General features: G+C 39.6%; 1 protein-coding gene across 2 annotated transcripts in view; it reads left to right on the top strand.

The window, feature by feature from the left end:
- The window catches only part of TMEFF1 (transmembrane protein with EGF like and two follistatin like domains 1), a 114,660-nt gene that overhangs the window by 49,218 nt on the left and 46,432 nt on the right, over positions 1 to 19,010 (top strand). For both annotated transcript variants that reach the window (XM_054284874.1, XM_054284873.1), the window contains exon 2: positions 18,608 to 18,717. In XM_054284874.1, coding sequence (XP_054140849.1) covers positions 18,608 to 18,717 — 110 coding nt within the window. The remainder of the gene's footprint in view (positions 1 to 18,607; positions 18,718 to 19,010) is intronic.

Below are 19,010 nucleotides of genomic sequence, written 5' to 3'. Positions count from 1 at the left end.
ATGGTGGCATAATAATGTACTCTGGTTTATGTTTTGTTCTCTTCCTAACAATTCATAACATTCAGTCTAGGGGGTTTTACCACTATTAAGTACTGAGTTGACATTTTTGTAAAACTGTCTATTAGAACACCAGCATTTTGTTCTTAAGTGGTAATAACAGTCTCAGGATGTATCTCTAATATGTATGTGTGAAGAAAGTTGGATTTTTCTCCATATGGTTTCTTTTTCATTTATCTGCATTGAATTACATCAGGCATTTTATAATCTAGTCATTCAATCTTGTAAGATTTCTTCAACTTTTCCATTAGCCATCTGTTTTAGCACCCTGACACAGCCAGAAAGTCTTTTCACCTTGCTCTTCATACCCTTTCCAATCTTTCAGGAACAGATTGAAAACCAAGGCTGAGCACAGACCTCTCTTGACCTCTACTGGGTACATCCTGCTGATCTGAAAGTGACTGTCCATGGCCTAATGTGTTTGGGGAGCTAGCCAAACCTTTCTCCATGTGACCAGCACTTTGGTGCATTAGCTTATTTAAAGGTTATGATGAAGGCTTTTATCAAGTGCACATTTAGGCATCTGGGGATGTCCCTGGTCCACCTGCTCCTTTGCTCTTTCAGAGGAGTCCAGCAGTTTTCTCAGGTACAGATCCCTTTTGCAGTCATGCTGGCCCTTCCGTATTTGTTTTGTGATTTTTTTTTTTTCTGCTATAGTTTTGCTCTTCTGACTGCTTTTCTACTAATTTCCTTGGGAACACTCTACAGGAACCCTACACAAATTGGGAAACTGTAAGTTTACCAGTCATCTGATGCCAAGCTTTTTGTGTATAAGGAAGGAACCCCTCCCCAGTGTTCTCAGTAAACACTCAGGCAAAGAGGCTGTTTAGTTTTTGTGGCATTCTTGTCTTTTCTGAAGGCTCTTTCTTGCTCTTTGGCTGTGGACTATCAGCCATTTGTGGGCAGTGCGTCCACATGGCTGATTGTGGTCCTGTGTATTAAATAATGACTTTAAAAGTCTTAATGCTGTAGTTTGTGGTTTCCCCTTTGCTTCTGTCTTAGTCTTCTTCTCTGTTCTCAGTCATGTGGAACCTACAGGAGGGATCCGTGCCCAAAGGATTTTGGATCTAAAATAATCTGAACTATAGCCACCAGGTATAAAACCAGTATGCATTTCCATTTTCTCTTTTCATGACTTGCTGAATTCCCTGGGAATTTTTGGAGGGTTAAATAATCTGAATTTTCACTTGGGTGACAGGGCAGGAGCACTCATGACAGCTGCTGCAGCCATGGACCCCTGGTTATCTATACTGGGGGGCTGGTTACAAAGTGCTGGGAGATTCTCTTGTGCCATGTGTTCACATTTCCTTCTTAGGCAGCTGAGACATGTCTAAGACATGTCTCAAGTCCTCAGATACAGAAGGCGAGTGATTTTATATTAAGTGTAAATCCCACTCACATAAAAATTGAATTGATAATTTTTGTCATAGAAAGTATGTAGTAGAAAGCTATTGCAAAAAGATGTTAAAAATATATTAATAAAATAGTAAAAGTATAAATAATCAAATTAAAAAAGTTGTAATACTGAGTGAGCATCATTCAAAGAATCCTCTTCAAACACCATTTTAAAAAGCTAGGGCCCAAGATCCTTAAGATTCTTTAAGACATATTTGAAATGTCAGACACAAGAAGCATAAATGCCATAATGGATAGGAAAGGCTGCAAGAAGTACAACATTCAGGTACTCTGAAAGAGAAAAAAATTCTCCCATGTTGAGTGCAGCTGTATTTTTATATCTGTAGTTTGTAATATATTCTGCAGTTCTTTGCTTTCAGACTGCTTTGCTTTGCTGCTGAAGAGTTAGATCTCAAATGAAGATACTGGGAAGAGGAAGGGAAATGTTACATTTATTTTTAATAACCTATCTAAAGAATTGTTTGAACCATATATAATAGGTTAGAAAAAGGGCTCAAGAGACATTCAGAGAATGTCACCATCTTGTTACTCAGATAACGTAATTTGTACTCCACTCAGGCAAGAGAAGTTGTTTCAGTTCTATAAGAAATAAAATACAAGCGTAAATTTTACCCATGCATGTAGAAAACATGCTCTATTTGCAGTCAGTGTTTCCAACGACAGATCTACTGACCCATCATTGCCTATAAGTTTAAGGATATATGAAGTAGACTCTTGTTGCATAATTGTATTTTTGTATAATTTCTTTCTTGTTTCAGGTTTGCAATGGTATTTATTGTCTACATTTGTTTATGGGAAATTGTCCCCTAGTTGGGTTAAAACTATAAGGTTGTAGGTAAGCCTACAACCACCCATAATCCATTTTTATACTATTTCTTACTTATTTTCTTTAAAATTGTTATAATTACTTTTTACACATTCTAAATTGTTTTTTGCAATATCTACCCCAGTCCAGCTTTTCTCCAAAGTATTGGCTGGCAGTATGTTCCAAGCTGACAGGAGGACAGAAGCTGATCCTAAGTTACTGCAAAAATTAGAATGAGGTGAAAAATCTAAGAAAAGAAAGATAAGAGCTGGACAGAGAAAGAATGAAGTTGGGATCATTCACAGATAAAATAGAATAAAATTTCTCCACCATAGTAGGTTTTAAATGGTGGATGGTTTCTACACAATGCTTCTCAAAGATGAATTTTTCAGTCCATTTTGTTTTTATCTTCTATTTTAATAGTAGCATTGAATTATGAATCCTTTCAACCATCTTAATCATGCCAGTTCATGGTTATCAGTGAAAATGAGACTTTGTCAAAGGTGGGCATTTTATTTGTATCCAAAAATGGGGAAGATGCAGAACTTTACAATAGGGCTGGAAACAGAGAGGATGAGTGAACTCAGCTGATCACTAAGTCTTACAGTCTTGCCTAATTTTAAAGTTCCTCTCCATTTGCTGAAGGATGCTGAAGGATGGCCAGCTGAACAGTACAAGATGACTGATTAATATAAGAAGAAATTAATAAGGATAAGGAAAAGAAGCACATTTCTTTGGATGCCTCTGAGGTTTCAGGGTTCCTGAGCTATTTAGGGGTGGCAGAGCTCAATCCCATGTTCCCTGTGCCCTGTGTGCTGAGGAGTGATCCCAGGGCAGCTTTGGTTCATGTGCCCAGCCCTGGAGCCCCTCACTGTTCTCCCTACCAAGTCATGGCTACAGCACAGCGGCCTGGGAAGGCAGCAGAGGGGTTTGCATGAATGTATCAATAAGTGTGGCATTCCACACAGAGTGTTTGGTTTTCTTCCTAATGTGTTGGGTAATGGCTCTTTCCAAAAGCTGCATGAGCCGTGAGGAAATGCAAGGAAAAGTGTAAAACTGCGTGGCACTAGCAAAAAAACTCATAAAAGACTCATGCTGTTCTGAACAGCGAGTGCTTCCAGCCCACTCTTTCCCCCCAAACCTTCCAGAAGAACCCAGCTGTGAGAGCTTTTAATGAGAGTCTAAAGCCTAAATTTAGAATAAAGACATTAAATTTATGATTTGGAATCAGTTTTAAAAAGATAACATGGCCAGTAAACAATGCTGAAAACTCCTATTATGAGGGGGAGCTAAAAGGAGCTACTGAACCTCTCCTAAGAGTTTTTCTTTTTGTTTATTGTCAATGCCTGGCATCCTTTATCTGACTCTTGGCACTTCTCTTCATTATCTATTCTTTCTGTATTTTGATCTAGCTGAATTAATATTTACCTTGCCTTTGAAATTTGTGTTCATCTGTTTTAAAGTCCTGTGGACATCTTAGATATTACAGAATACATATTAATAGTATTTTTGAAGTCCTGCAGTGGCACAATAGCAGATTTATGTGTTTGATGTCTTAATGTTTTAGACAGCCTCATGTAGACAGAATGTTTTTCCACAGTCACCCAATCATCAAGAGATTAGCCCCAAACCAGTTTTTGTGGGAAACCTACCCACTGTGATATAAATATAGCAGGAATATAAAGTTGATTAAGGGACTGCATAATTACCCATCAGTATCCAGTATGATCTCTTTATAAAAGCCACTAAAATGTACTTGGGAAGTACTAAAAATTGGCTAAATTTCCATGGCACTTCTCTGTAGTAATCCTAAAAGGGTATGGAAATGTGACTTCTCTTACAATAGTTTTTGTGATTTTTTTAGTATTCTAAAGGTATGTCAGCTGTCTTCAGATTTCAAAGAGCATTCTGGAAAAAAACACTGTTCTGCACAGTGGGTATTACAAATGTCTGTGTTGTGTGCACAAGGGCTGAGCTCAGGTGCAGACATGGTGTTTGGGATTTGAACGCTTTCAGAGTGTCTCTGGTGCCATTTCACATTGGAGAAGGGAGCTCTTTCAGCCTAATCATGGGGCCCTTTGAGCCAGACTGCTTTAAAGATGTGCATTAAATGGACCCAGAGGCCCCAAACATATTTCATAGAGCATTGTGCAGAATGAAGAAGAGGAAAGAAAGAGGTGGCCCATGAGCTGTGAAAATATCCCCTAGAAAGTCTGAGTCTTTTATCTGTCAGGAGAAACAGTGAATTCAAATTATTTTTTTTAAATTTAATATTGATAAGTGTAACTGGCCTTTGAAGTAGCTATTGAGTCAATACATGGCTCTAGATACAATTCAGGGGCTTTGCTCTTCTCCCCACTTTGTATAGCAAAAATAGGAACAGGAGTGATCATTTGAATAATGCATGGGGGATTATAATGATATATACAATTAGAATTCAGTATTAGAATATACACTTAGGCAGAATCCTTCTTTTAGGGTTTATCTTCACTATTGATTAAACAAGCTACTGCTGTGCACATTTTAGTGTCAGGACCTGCCATACTCATCTCAGATCCAATGCATTGTGTGTTTTCCCATCCATGAATGTAAATGTGAGAGCCCAGGTCCATTTTTATACTTTTCTACCATTCTTTTAGGCTGTGATTTAGAATTATGTAAAAGCAGCACTGTCAATGTTCATGTAAGCATCAATAAAATGTTTCCTGTTCTGCAATTATTTCGAATTTCATAACACTTTCATGTGAAGGTCGGACCCCAAAAACATGATTTCCTACCTGAAGGCACTCACACTTTTTTTATGTTTCAAAGAAGCTCTTAAACAGTTTACCATAATATTTAAGGATACACCACCTCTAACTATTGATTGAAGAGCTAGTTAGGATGAAGGTGGTAAAAAACATTTGTTCTCCTTGTTGGTCCTGTTTCAAGTAGCAAGTAAGTAAACCTCATCAGATTTTATTATTGGGGGTATCCCAAAGTAACTGGAAGTTTTCGAAAAGTACTACCCTACTTTGTCACATACTGAGTAATAGCAGGACATAATGCCATTTAAGAAGTAATTCCTGATTCTCTTCAATATTTAAGACATTCCAGTGCTTATTAGCAGCAAATAAGAAGTCATTGGAAAAGCATATGGCATCTGTTGCACACCAGACCGTGCATGTAGGTACCGGGAAAATTACAAAACTAAGGGAGGAGCCTGGACATAAAAGCCCCCTTTTCCCACCTATAGCAGATGGTCAGATTTTTAATTTAAAATTTTGTTGGAGTTCTGGCACACTGCCATCTGACTCCACAGCTGCAACAGTGCAATAACTCTGTCACCTCTCTTAGAAAATGTTTCTTGAGAGTAAATTTAATGCCTAGCGAAGTGTTGAATTTACAGCTGCTGGGAGCAGAATGTAATATGTAAGAGATAGCCATGAGGCCCTGCTGATTTCCCTCACCTGGTTACAAGTAAGGTTGTGTTTATATGAAACTGTTGTGAACAGCATTAGGGAATTGGAGGGAAGATGTTTCCAGTTATTTGTTTTCACAGACCTTTCAGTAATCCTGTGTACGAAGAATCGATCAGCAGTGTCAGCGGAGGTCTCGCCCAAAGATCTTGGCTGAGATTATGGAAAACATTCATAATCATTATCATTGCAAAAAGACTGTTTTCTGAAAGTTTTCCTTTTGCCTCAGCTCTATCAGTCTCTATTAAATTGAAAATGCTGGTGCAGACAAGCAGTGATAATGCTGAATCCCTCACCAAGTGTTCAACCCACCCATCCCCTCATTCGCTCAGCTGGAGATGGTGGCCCAGCCCTGCAGAGCTGCCAGAAGAGTGTCTGGAGTAGCACTGAAGGGGTGTTTGTGACAGGGGAAATGCTCTTCTGATTTTCTCTAGGGAAGGCAAGGCAGACTCTTCCATATAGAAAATGGGTGTCAGGCACTACTAACTTGAATTAAATTTGAAATTAGGTTCTGGAATTAAGATCTTCCTACCGTGTGACCACAACCTGTCAAGTTTGATCTGTAGTCTCTCTAGTGTGCAGGTTATGCAGACATGAAATTTACTTTTTTCTTCATAAATTTGTGTATAAGTTTGGCAGGCTCTTCCACTTTTGCATAGTTAGAAATAAGATTTATGACAGGTTTACAGTTTTCAGATCTTGCTAGATGTTCAAAACCTTTGCAGCCCCCATCACCTTCTGATGACAGGTGATGTGCTGACATTTTTGGAAAATGTCAGTTGGATATTCTAGGTACAGCAGATTTCCCCCCATGTTCAGTCAGCCTTGAGCTGCACTCACAATTGAGCCTTGCAGGAGTGGTTTCTCTTACAATTTATGGAAGGAATGGATCAGCTCCTGAAAATATCTGTTGACTGGAAAGAGAGAGCGTGTGAGACGAGGTGTTTCCAGCAGAAAACTCGTCCTGAGTGCACAGGGACACCACCTGCCCTGGCAGAGGAGACCACATAGGGTAGAGCTGTGAGCATAGGTCCTGTTCCTCACACCCTTGCAAAGACAGTGTCTTTTCTAAAAAATAGTATCTGTATTTGATTTAAGCCAAACTTACCCTCTCCTTTGCCCCCCTGTCCCACCCTCCCTAGGGCAAAGCACATCCTAAAAGCTTATTCAGGCTCTTCCATATTTCCATGTGTTGCTGCACAAGAGCCAACCCCCTACAGTGTTGTGTTCCTGAACAAACAAGTTTTTCCCAGTGCGACTATGAGACACATTTCTGGGTTTGCACGGCACTGTCTGCATTAGGCTCTATCACAGCAGCACAGTTTGAATTCTGAGCAGTGATTATCAGCCATTTGAATACAGCAAATGAGTCCTGCAAGCTGCATTTAATACATCAACACAACTCTTCAGTTAGCATTAGTAGCCTTAGCATGTTAGTATTCATTTCTTTCTCTCATTTTTTAAAATTAATCAACATGTACTGCCTAAATCTTTTTGTGTCTGCTCCATTTTTGGTGATCACAATGATTTTCTAGCAGTGGTGTTGAAAATATTTCTATTAAAGGGAAGGTGATGGGAGTGAGAAAAGGTGACCTTGTAGCAAAACAATTGGACAGGGACAAGCTCTATTGTGGCATCCTGCCTTGGCCTTGTGTTGCTGCCTTGAATAAATCCTTCCCTCTATATATACTTTTCTTCCTTATTCGCATCCACTGAAAGGGAAGTGATATTATCTAATTTTTATCACAATTTGTATGGCTTCTGTGTTTATGCTGTAAGTAATGGGCTGCTTCTCACCCATGCCTTTCAGAAGGGAGCTCTGATCTTCACTGCAGCCTCTAGGTATTTCACATAGCTGCTAATGATAGTAACTGGGAGCAATGAGTAATATCTAAAATTTAAGCTATTTGAAGTCACATTATAGATTTCCACTATCAAATGGTCTTGCAGACAGCAGCATTTTCCCTGTAGAGAGTGAATAATTAAGATTAATACACTATCTGACAACTTTTTGTCAGATATTTTCTGCTGCTTTTAAGGGAAAGTTTCAAACCTGGGAAATACACAGTGCTTTAAAAAATTCTCCACTCTGTAATTCTACACATTTGTAACCAACAGACAGAAGCCTAAGTCAAGTTAATTGCCTTCTGCATAAAAATCAGATCCTCAAAAAATTGCTCATGTCCTTGATCCTACAAGCACTTAAGGACATTCTTTGTCTTTCACATAATCAGTTTCATTCAGCTTATTTAGGTATCACAAATGCTCAAGGTTAAGTCTCTGTGCAGGCATTTGTAGGACTGGATCCTCAAATTATGTATGCCAAATGTCAAAACACCTTTTCAAATAGACTTGTTCCTCATAAACACCATTTTGTAGTAAATAATGTTTTTCTAGAAAATTCACCAAAGACACCTGTTTTTCTGAGGTTTGTGCTGAGAAATGTAAGGACTTTCCATTCCAGAGAGTTTTCTTCTTCTGTTTTTTTATCTCTAAAGGAAAAATGTGATAAACGGAAAACTAGAAGGGAATGAGTTCTGTGTGCACAGGGACACCACCTCCACCATTGGAGCCAGAAGTAAACAATGAAAATATATTTTACTGAAAATATGGGGATTGAGTGCATGTATATATATTTCTCATTTTAAAAATATTCTCTTTTTTTTTCTCCAAGAAACATACAATTTTTGGCCATCATGCATAATGTGTGTAATATGCACAGCATGTGTAATAACCTGTGTTGTGCAGTGTTATCTATGTCAGCATTGTGTTGGTTCATCCATGAAAAGCCAGCAGTTCCCTCTAAGTGCTTTCCATTCTACTTGGGAGAGATTTTATTTTTAAAAATCATTATTGAATTTATTTTAGTTTTTGAAATAATAGCTCCCAGAAGGTCAACTCATCCCTACATGACAACCTGGGAGGCTGTTCCACGGCTGAGAATACAGTTTCTGTGGAGCTTTCAAGGATCAAGACTCAGCTGCTTTTTAAATATCTCTCTACACCAAAACCACAAGAAGAGTAAGGGAAAGAAAAAGTGGGGATGTTAATGAGGAATTATAGTTGGCTTTGATTTCCCCCCAAATGTCTTTAAAATGAAGTAAAACAAGCAAGAAGCCAAGTCACTTCCAGAGCTTTCCTTAGAGGAAAGTGTCAACCCACATATAGAGCTCAGTTCTTTTTGTGCTAGGACTTGAAGAGAAACACAGATTGACATGACCTTGAGAGTGAAGAAAATATGTGGGCTTTGTGGCAAATGGACATACTTCTGATGTGATCAGGCTTCTGCTGACTTCAGCCCTTGTTCCAACAATGACAAGAAGCTTCGTGATGAGGCCCTTTAACCGCTTCCCTTACTCTTGCTCACAGGTACAAAGGCTCCTTTCTCTGCCTGCATCCCAGAGCTCTGTAGGCAGTGATCAGGTGACTGACATGGTTATAGAAAGGCTGCATCTTCTTGGCATCTTCTTGGCTGCTCACACCAGGGCTTGTTTCTCTTCTGCTGTAGAAAAAATGAAAGTGAGGAACAGAAAACAGAAGGAGCTCAGGAATTAGCACCAGGGCGAGGTAGAGCCATCAGCCATCCATCCCCTACCTGTATGCAAATATTGTCATTCTGGAGACCCAATAGAACATGACACCTCTATTCTGGCTCTTAATCTTAATTGCTATCTAGTCCCTGGACCCAATGCCTTTGAGTTTTGTGCAAGGAATGGGATCAGAATTTGACCAATATAATTTTCCAATTTAGGAATCAACTTGAGTTATATATGTCACCTACAGATCGAAGAAGAAATTCCCTGCAATGTTTATGGAAGATTATTAATTGATTTAGTGTTCATTTTTACCACTATTTTACTTGGATTCTGGTTCTTTAGGAGTCTAAATGTTTGTTTCAGTGTCTGAACAGCTTCCCACTCCCCTCAAGGTTTGGGAAACTAACAATCAGATTTACTTCTTGAACAGGACTGAAGAGTTCACCTTGGTTTGTAATTGGCATAGAAAGATTTCTTCAGAACAAGGATTCATTAGCCAAAGCTATAGCTTCCGTGGGAGCACTGTACTGGCTGGATGTGTTCCTATATGGGCAATGATGCTGGAAAGCCTGAGAAGCTCCCCAGCTTGGGGGGCACGGGAGAGGAGAGACAGAAGATCCTTACGAAATTGCTTGCAAATGTTTTGGGTATTTGACCATCGACTCTGCAAACTGAGAGACAGAGCAAGAAAGCAAGGGAACATTAAGGGAGCAAGGACAAATAACATTTTCCCACTGGCTGTAATTGCACATGCTGCACAACTGTCAAGGCTTAACAGTATAATTTACCCAAATGAAAAATTTCCTAGGAGTCCCATTAGTTGTCCAAGGCTGGTGAAATGTAAAAACACTATTTTTAAAGTTAACCTACCAGAATAAATCCATTTGTATAGGCATTAGCATTCAGCAGCACAAGTTTGCCACTATCCTGAAAGTCCGTGTGTTTACAAGATCCAAGTCTAAATTTCTGAGTCTCAGTATGGCAAAGACCATGACAGTGCCATGAGTGGAAAAGAGTCAATAAGAGCCACTTATTTGCATGTGTTTGTGAAAAGGAACACATCACACGTGTTTGTGTTGTGTTGCATGAGCCTTGTCCCAATGTCATGGCTTTAATCACAGCTGGAGATTAAGCACCATGCAGCCACTCCTTAACCCCCTCTCAATTTCCTCCCAAGCCCCAGTGGAATGTGGAGGAAAATCAAAGTAAAACTTTTATGTTGATACAAGAACAGTTTAATAATTGAAGTTAAAGTGACTTACAGTAATAATGGTAAAAAATAATGACAATAAAAAGGAAAAAAAAACAAGTGATGCACAATGCAATTTCTCACCACCCACTGACTGATGCCAGACCTTCCTTCCTGAACCCAGATCAGCTGCCCTTCCAGGTAACTCCTCCTATGTTATGTACTGGGCATGATGTTCTATGGTGTGGAATATCCCTTTGGTCAGTTTGGATCACCTGTCCCAGCTGTGCTCCCTCACAGATTCTTTTGTTCACCTCCTCACTAGCAGGGCATGAGACAACGAAAAAAAATGTCCTTGACTTGGGATAAATATGACAAAAACCCAAAACATCAGTGTATTATCAACCCATTCTCATTCTGAATCCAAAATAACTACTGAAAAGAAGTTAACTCTACCCTGGCTGAAACCAGGACATGCCCTGAATTCCTCCAACTGGCAGTGGAGACATTAGACATTGGACATTAGATCCCCTTTCTCCAAGCAGCCACTGATTTTCCATCAGTTTGTAGGAAGATCAGTGTCCCAGATTTGGCTGAAATTCCCCAGTGAGTGAAAAAGTTACAGGAACAAACCAACCTGTCTGGAAAGTTGCAGCTCCTGCACAGCCTGGATTTCCTTAGAGGCTGAAGATCATGTGTGTTTTAATCAGTCTTGCTGTAAATATGCTGTATGAGCGTGTTCCTTTTCTAATACTTTAATTTTATGTAAAAATATGCAATGACATGCTTACTTTTTTAATGGCTTTGCATAATCATAGTCAATAATTTTTTTGTAGCAAGATATATTCTGCTTTGCAAGCAAGTTTTTTTTGAAGTCAGTGTCCTGGATAGCTGCTGACAGAGAAGCAGGACCCAGGTCCTGAAGGCCAGATTGCTGTACTGCCTGACCTTGATCCAAAAGTGTTCATGAGAGGGAAAATAATTCCAGGTACCCACCACATCTATCCCTGTCTCCAACCAACTGCACAGCTTGTTGATTTGTACCATTTGGTTACATATTCACCTACAGATTATATAGCATTTCTGAAATATTGCCAAAGCTTTTAATATAAGAAAGAAGTTAACTTTCTCTGCAAGTATTTTTTTTCCCCTTGATGGAAGCAGAAATGTACCACCAGCTGCACCCAATATTTTGATGGAGCTGTCATACAAACACTTGTCGCTATGGCACTTTTCCTTATTTTTTCACACTGAATAGAGTTAATCTTAGGCACACCAGCAATGTGAATATTGCAGTGTGGGAGACTCTCAGGTTCAAAGCCTGCCTTGTTACCTTGCTGTGTGAGTGCTAGTTGTTAAAAATTGCTGTGGCTTCCTATTGTGTACAAGAATACTAATTGCTTCAGCAGCATGTATGCTTTCAGTTTTCCTCTGCTCAAAAAGGAAACTATGGTGATTTGAAATGTAAAAGTATAATCATCCTAGATAAATTGGACAGCACTTAAGCAATCAAAAGCTAATGCAGTCTTGTAAAAGTAGTTTTAGGGAAATATTTCAAGCTTTATTCACTCAGATAGCATTTTCAAGAGCCAAAGCACAGCTTTATTTTTTCTTTCTGCACAATTGAGCATTAAATATTGCACTGAGACAGAGCAAAACAGGTTTTGCTATCCTCTAATACTGCCTAAGATTGTTTTCAAAACAGCAGATTTGCCATCAGCCACACAAGGCATCCATCAATTGACCAATTAAAAAAATGTGGGAGTATTTGCATGCTGTTAGATTACAGTTGTCTTTTTAGAGTAAATTAATTTTAATAATTTTGTTTCATTTTATTTTTTTTTTTTCATAAAACCTCTTGGCTGTCCTGGTGAATTGTTTTCTTTTAATTCAAGTCTGAAAGAAAATGATACCATATCACACTAGGAAAAGGACGTTCAAATGACTTTTAACTGGTTTAATTATTCGAAGCTTACATTTGTTTTAGATTTTCCTGTGTTACATTTTCATTTTTCTCTTTTTCTTCTCTGTTTGCCTTTATTTAAAAATTCTTTTTGTTCTCTTTCCACTCTCCACATTCTTAATTTCTTATAATTTTTTGCTAAACTGTCACCTCAAATCAGTGGCAACAGCCATCTTCAAAGGGGATATGCAGTGTCTGAAGGGCATCCTTCTTTTCTCTAAATTATTTCCCAGTAGTTTGTCTTATTGTCTGTTTTCTTTTCTGAAAAACATAGTTTTTCATTTGAACAAGATAGCATGACCTGTTCTGTCTTGCTTTGCCTTGTTTGACACAAGCAAGTATTATTTATTTGGACAAGTAATTGCTAATTTTGTCTGAGGGGCTTGTCTGCTCTCTTTTTCTTCACCCATAACCTATGACAATTTCTGAGAAGAAAATCAGCAAACATAAACTCTACAATGCAAATTATTGGGATTTACATAATCCACAACTGCTGAAACGTGAGGATTATAAAATGCTGTGAAAACATAATGCGGAGTTCGTTTATTAATTCCCAAATAAGTGGTAATCTCAGGTTTTATCACCGATGCACACTTACTTGGGAAGCTCATGGTTCCAGTGTTTTAGTAATAATTTTTTCTCTAACTGATGAAGCAAGAAAAGCCATTTTGTCCTTTGGTTGCAGTGCTAAAGCCAGCAATGTCCCAAGGAGGGCAACAAGGATGGGGAAGGGTCAAGGTCTGGAGGGGAAGCACGCCAGGAGTGGCTGAGGCCACTTGGTCTGTTCAGCCTGGGGAAGAAGAGGCTGAGGGGAGAGCTCCTCATGCTCTCATGGGCTGCAGCTTCCTCACAAGGGGAACCAGAGGGGCAGGCACTGACCTCTTCTCTCTGGTGAACAGCGACAGCACCTGATGGAAGGCATAAAACTGAGTCAGGGCTGCCTTAGGTATTTTTAAAGTATTTTTCCTAATATATACCTTCCCTAGATATTAGGAAGTTCCCACAATTACGCTTTCTGCTCAGAGTCTGGGTGAAACAGCTCTGTAAGCATTTGCACGACTTCCTGCAGGAAAGGCTGTTCTGGATGTACTTCAAAAAGCTGTGGGATGGAGCTGAGCTTGTAGATTAAGACATCTAAATGTAAATGTTTATGTATAGATGTGTGCATGTGAGCTAAGTGTCTGAACCAATGTCAGAGTCACTGTGGGTGATGGAAATCTGAAGTGACTGAAGCCACTACCAGATGGGATGCTCGTATGTCTGCAAGCCATGGGTAGGATTTACAGGAGAATTGTGCAGTTTTATTCTGAGCTGGCAGCAGGAGGTGAACAGAGGTATTCCAGGGACACCCAAAATACTTCCCTGGATAATTTTTTTTGCAGTGCCATTCAAACTCACCTGGTTGAAGTGGGCAGGCTGTCCTTGGGAAGCATGGGATCAGAGGCCTGGCTCTGAGAATCATCTTTGTTGTGTGGCAAAGGTTGTGACTGGCAGGTAAAGGTTTAGTCAAGAGCTCCATTCAAGACACAGGTTATTACTGTACTTGTATTACTGTACTTGTGTGAGCACCTCAGCTTTATAATTCCCTTTATAAGGGAAAGATTTTGTTGGGTGGGTTTTTTTCCCCATTAAATTCTCCATTTAAAAATAATTTGGCAAAACAAAACAAAACAAAACAAAACAACAAAAAAAAAAAGCCAGTGATTTGCCCAAGCCAATCCAGAATCATAAGATTGTTAGATTGATATCCAAGGTTTTCTGTTCAGATTTCGCCTTCTTTGACTCTGTTTTGTGGTCCTGAGAGCTCTAGTCAAAATATCACTGTCTCCAGTAGACTTTGTGTGCTCTGACATATCCTTACACAACATAATTTCTCCTGAGCCCCTTTTCCAAGCCTATGTTGACTCAACTCAAGTTCTTACAACTTTGGGGGTTCTATTAAGCTGCAGAGTTGCAGACTTTTTGTGAACTTTCCCAGGTCCCTCCATGTGTATGTGTCTATATATGACCTCCATCAGAGGTTGTGCATCCTAATTTAAAGCTTGGCTTCACGAAGAACAAAATTTTTTGGAGGACAAAAAATCCTTGCCTTTTCCCTCTAATGCTAATTTTTTTTTACACTTTTACCCCTTTTTTACCAAACCCATAGGTTAAGAGCAGAAGGCAGCAAGGGGTCCCAACACCTATTGTTTGGAAACTTACCATAGAAAGAGAAAACAGATAGGCAGGCAGAGTGAGTTTTTTCTCAGGCACAGCTGCAATAGTCACAGGCTCACTTTCATGTGGGAAAGGTATTTTTTGGTTCCTTATATCCATTAATCATTACTATGTACTATTGCCAACCCAGGAGAAACATGAGTTATGAAAAAACAAAGCAAACAGATTTGCCCATCTTAGATTTTACTTTATTCTTGAGATATCCAGATGGAAACAAGATGTTTGATGTACTTAAAGCTACAAATTTGATTTCATCTTCAGGTTCAGCATTTTGACACATGTAATTTACCTTACAACAAGAGCCTCAGAGCAATGCATTTTGAGGTCACAGGCAAAAAGCCAATCTACAGCTACTTGTGCTGAGCTGTACTTCACATTCTCTGAAAGGAGTCAAAATGGAGAAGGCTTTCCTCCTCTTTACTGATCTAACAAATTTTCACAAAGTGAATTCTTTTCAACAGAGAAAAAAAGGCAAACCCAGAAGACCTTGCTGCAGGTCTTTGCAAGCTGCTCTGTGCCAGTCAGGCCTCACACAACCAGGAAGTGTATTGGCTGAACAGATACTAGCAAATCATTTTTAATGCCTCATTTCAGGTCTTTGGAGATTAATTTTATCATAAATTTCGAAGCCTGATTTAATTGCGCTAATTATATTTTCTCTTGGGAATTGATGGATTACTACCTAGCATATTCTCACTGTGCCTAATGAATCACACTGAGGCTTTCTCTTATTTATACCTGCTGGAAGTCAAAGAAACGAGTTACAATAGGCACTAAAGAAACATGCAAGAAATTACCCTAAACCATTTGCTACATATCCCTGCTCTTCTCATGGACCTGCTCTTACAGTGATGATTCCACTCTACTGGAAATAATTGCAGAGAATCCATTTTAATTCTTTGTCTGTGGGGAATTCACTGAGAAGAGAGCACATTTCAGACATGCAAGACATCTAGAGTTCCTCCTCGCATCACCCTTTTAACATCATCCACCCATCCACATGCACTCCTTTTTGAACGGAGTGCTGTGGGTGCAGAAGTAATTACAGCCACCACACTTCCCAGTACTTGTGATTCCATCAGATGTAATCATGCACACATTGGAGGCCTGATTTCACTGCTGCTGGAATTTGCCACTGAATGGAATAAGGGATTAGGTGACATCCTGTCATAGAATAAAGTTCATCTGTCATGTTCAAGTGCCAATCACCAGGATATCTTGTTTTTGTTCAACTTTGGAAAAACATGTTGTCTCCTGGTCTCTGCATGACCTTTCCTGCTCAGTGTTCATTTAATGCCATAAAGCTTATAATCAGTATTTATCATTTATATGGAAAGAAAAACAGCCCATGCCCAAAATGAAGTAACCATTAAATGCACAGTGTCCTTTCCCTCCTCTTAATTCCTCCAGTGGGATCAAAACCAATGCCAAAGATCTTTTTTTCCTTGGTTTACAAGGGATAATTCTGCACCCCCATCTTCATATCCTTTCTTACAGTTATGTTCTGAAATCTTTCCCTTTTTCTCTGGCTGTTGCAGGCGGAACAATAGCTAAGCTATGAAGGAGTATATCTTGAATTCAGCCTTGATGCTGAGCTGCCACCTGACCTCTCTTTCTGAGCTCACCCCATCCTTCTCCTCTGCAAAAAAGTGAGGTCCCTTGCCCACCACTGTGGTGAAGGGGCTCCTTTCTGCATGTCTGTGTGCCCTCTCCACACTGGGCGAACACCAATATTGGGGAAAAGTCTGCACTACACTGCTAGGCAGTTGGACATTGTGTAGACTCACAGAAATTCAGGCAGGAGTTGCAGCTGCCCAGGGGTTTCTTGTGGTGGTCAGGAGCACAGGGTAGGACGTTGCAAAGCACTGAGTCCAGCATGCTCAGCTGAGACTTGAGCAGGGGGGACCAACATCTCATTGTTTTCCTGACCTGATGAACAGAGTCTTTTGAAAGTGGTGCATGCTCTAATTTGACTGTGCAGTTATTCCTTTTTAGAATTTAATTTTCTCAAATGTCGTATCACCTAAAGGTGGACCCTTCTTTCAGATATGACAATCATTTCCCCTTAATTAATTTTGATAGTTTGTTCATCTTTGTGGAACAGCCCTTCATGAAGAGAAAGAAAGGCACATTTCCTTCAGGAGCGAGTTACGAGCACATTAAATTGAAAAGCTGCGATGTTCTGTCACATTAGCTCGGTCCCTACAACGCAGCAGTCACGCTTGATAAATGGCGACATTAAGAATAACATTAGAGAACACAGGCACGGGGTTGTGATGGCAACCAGGATACCTATCTGCCCATTGTTACACACATTGCCCTCCTCATCTGTGCTTTTGGGAGCCATGGACATATGGAGGGAAAAGAATCAATATGTTTCTCAATGTTTTCTTATGGCTGACGAAAAAATATGTGGATTGTAACTGGAGTTTTCATTGAGCTGTAATCCTGTAACTTCAGTGCCATAAAATATACATAAAAATACATGCTCTGTTAAATATAGAAGCATGTGGCAAAAGTGTTAAAATTTATTACGTTAATTATTGTTTATTTATTTATTTATTTATTTATATAAACTATATGTGTGGGTGTATAACGTTACATAAACAAATAGGAGCAGTTTTCCAGGGTGTCTATCACTGTCATACCAAAGTGCTGATACTGCTGGGAGGAGGAGGCTGGTCGCCTATTTAAGACTCTAAGTGGCAGCGAGGATTATTTCCTTCTGCTTTTGACCTACCTTTCCCTGTTTCTGAATGGCTGGCGTTCAGTTCTTTCTTTAAGCTAGTTTTCTTGCTTATTAAAAGTCACAGACATTATTTTAAATCACATCACTGTCAGAGAACCTCTTTAGTGGATCATACTTGCTATGGAGTCCTGAAGGTTGCTGGCTTGAACCATAGCACAGACATCTTTGAATCATATCTTCTGATTTCACTGCACATTTAACAGTGCCAGGGGATATTTCCAGAGCCCTTGGTGTTATTTTGCCCTTTTCATTGGAATCAATAGTACCAGCACTGTTCCCACACAGCCTGTTGAGGTCACATTTAGGCAGACAGTGACCACTTCCGTTATCCCACTTGTGCTTTCTTTTGCTCTCTTTCCTATATATAATTCAAATCAAATAACTGTTTCAAAAGAATATATTTATTCTCTTTTAAAACTAGCCTTGGATTGTGATGTCCAAAATAAGCTTGCAGCTAGTTAGGAGACCTTTGTGCTGGAGCTAGTGCCTATACAGTTGATGTGTAGAGCCCCTTGGTTTCACTCCTGCCAGCTGTGCTGCAAGCTTACAGTGACAGGATCTTCCACTTGTGCTCCATATTTTTATGCAGGAACTAAGACACAGATCTCTTGTTCATTACTCTGGCTCCTACAGTGCAAGCAAATTATAATAGTTTAAACACAGTTGGGGTTTATTTTTAGTCTGAAGGATAACAGTGTGGCCATGGCAGAGACTGGAAAACCAGGCAGAGAAATTCTGATGGTTTAGCTTTTCTACTTCCTCAGGACCTTTGTAGAGAGTAAAGCAAAAAGAGTTAGCAGGTGATAAACATAGGCTATAACCTGTGTAAAGCTCCTGACTCCTACTAGAAACAACTTCTGTGGACAAGAGTTTTACACTGTGGCATCCCCATCAGGGGAAACTTGGAAGAGAATTTGGGTAGTGTAAATACATGCTTTCTGTGTATCTGTTTATGAGGTGAATCAGCATTTAGCCAAAACCACTCTCCCAGCCAGGCAAAGCTGCCTCTAGGGAGCAGGATGTGCCCCTGGAGGGCAGCCCAGGGAAAGGACTGAGCCCATGCAAGGCAGCCTGGAGCGACAGCTCTGGCATTTTTCCTTTAATTTCTATATGGGACTAAGGCAGCAGGGGTGCTCAGAGGGTTTAAGGACAAGGCAGTCCTCAAAATAACTCATCTTACAATTTCTTTCCTGTCTCGTTTTTCTGTTTTTCTGCAGAGTTAAATGTAAGGGAATCTGACGTAAGAGTGTGTGATGAGTCATCGTGTAAATATGGAGGAGTGTGCAAGGAAGAGGGAGATGGCTTGAAATGTGCGTGTCAGTTCCAGGTAAGGGCTGCTCACCTTTTTGTTTGGCATTTCTAACAAATCCTTCAGGTGTATTGAAGTATTTGTAGAATCACTGCTTCAAAAATTCCAGTCAGCAACAGGCTTATGGACTCTGACCATAAGCTCATTTTTCAATGGCACTGATTGGATCAGATAATAGCAGGGTCATCAGTGATCATAAGGGTTTTGAACTAGAATAATGAATTAGTCCTGCTCAGAAAAAAAAACCTAAATTAGAATGTCTTCTGAAGTTTTAAAAAGTTAATAGCAGGTTCAATTTTTTGTCAGTTTTT

This window comes from Melozone crissalis, unplaced genomic scaffold (genome assembly GCF_028551555.1).
Source record: "Melozone crissalis strain CALT ecotype California unplaced genomic scaffold, PUWL_Pcris_2 ptg000042l_1, whole genome shotgun sequence".
In the NCBI taxonomy this organism is placed as follows: domain Eukaryota; kingdom Metazoa; phylum Chordata; class Aves; order Passeriformes; family Passerellidae; genus Melozone; species Melozone crissalis.
Note: the sequence above shows the minus strand (reverse complement) of the source record. Positions and strands in the feature narration are given on the sequence as shown.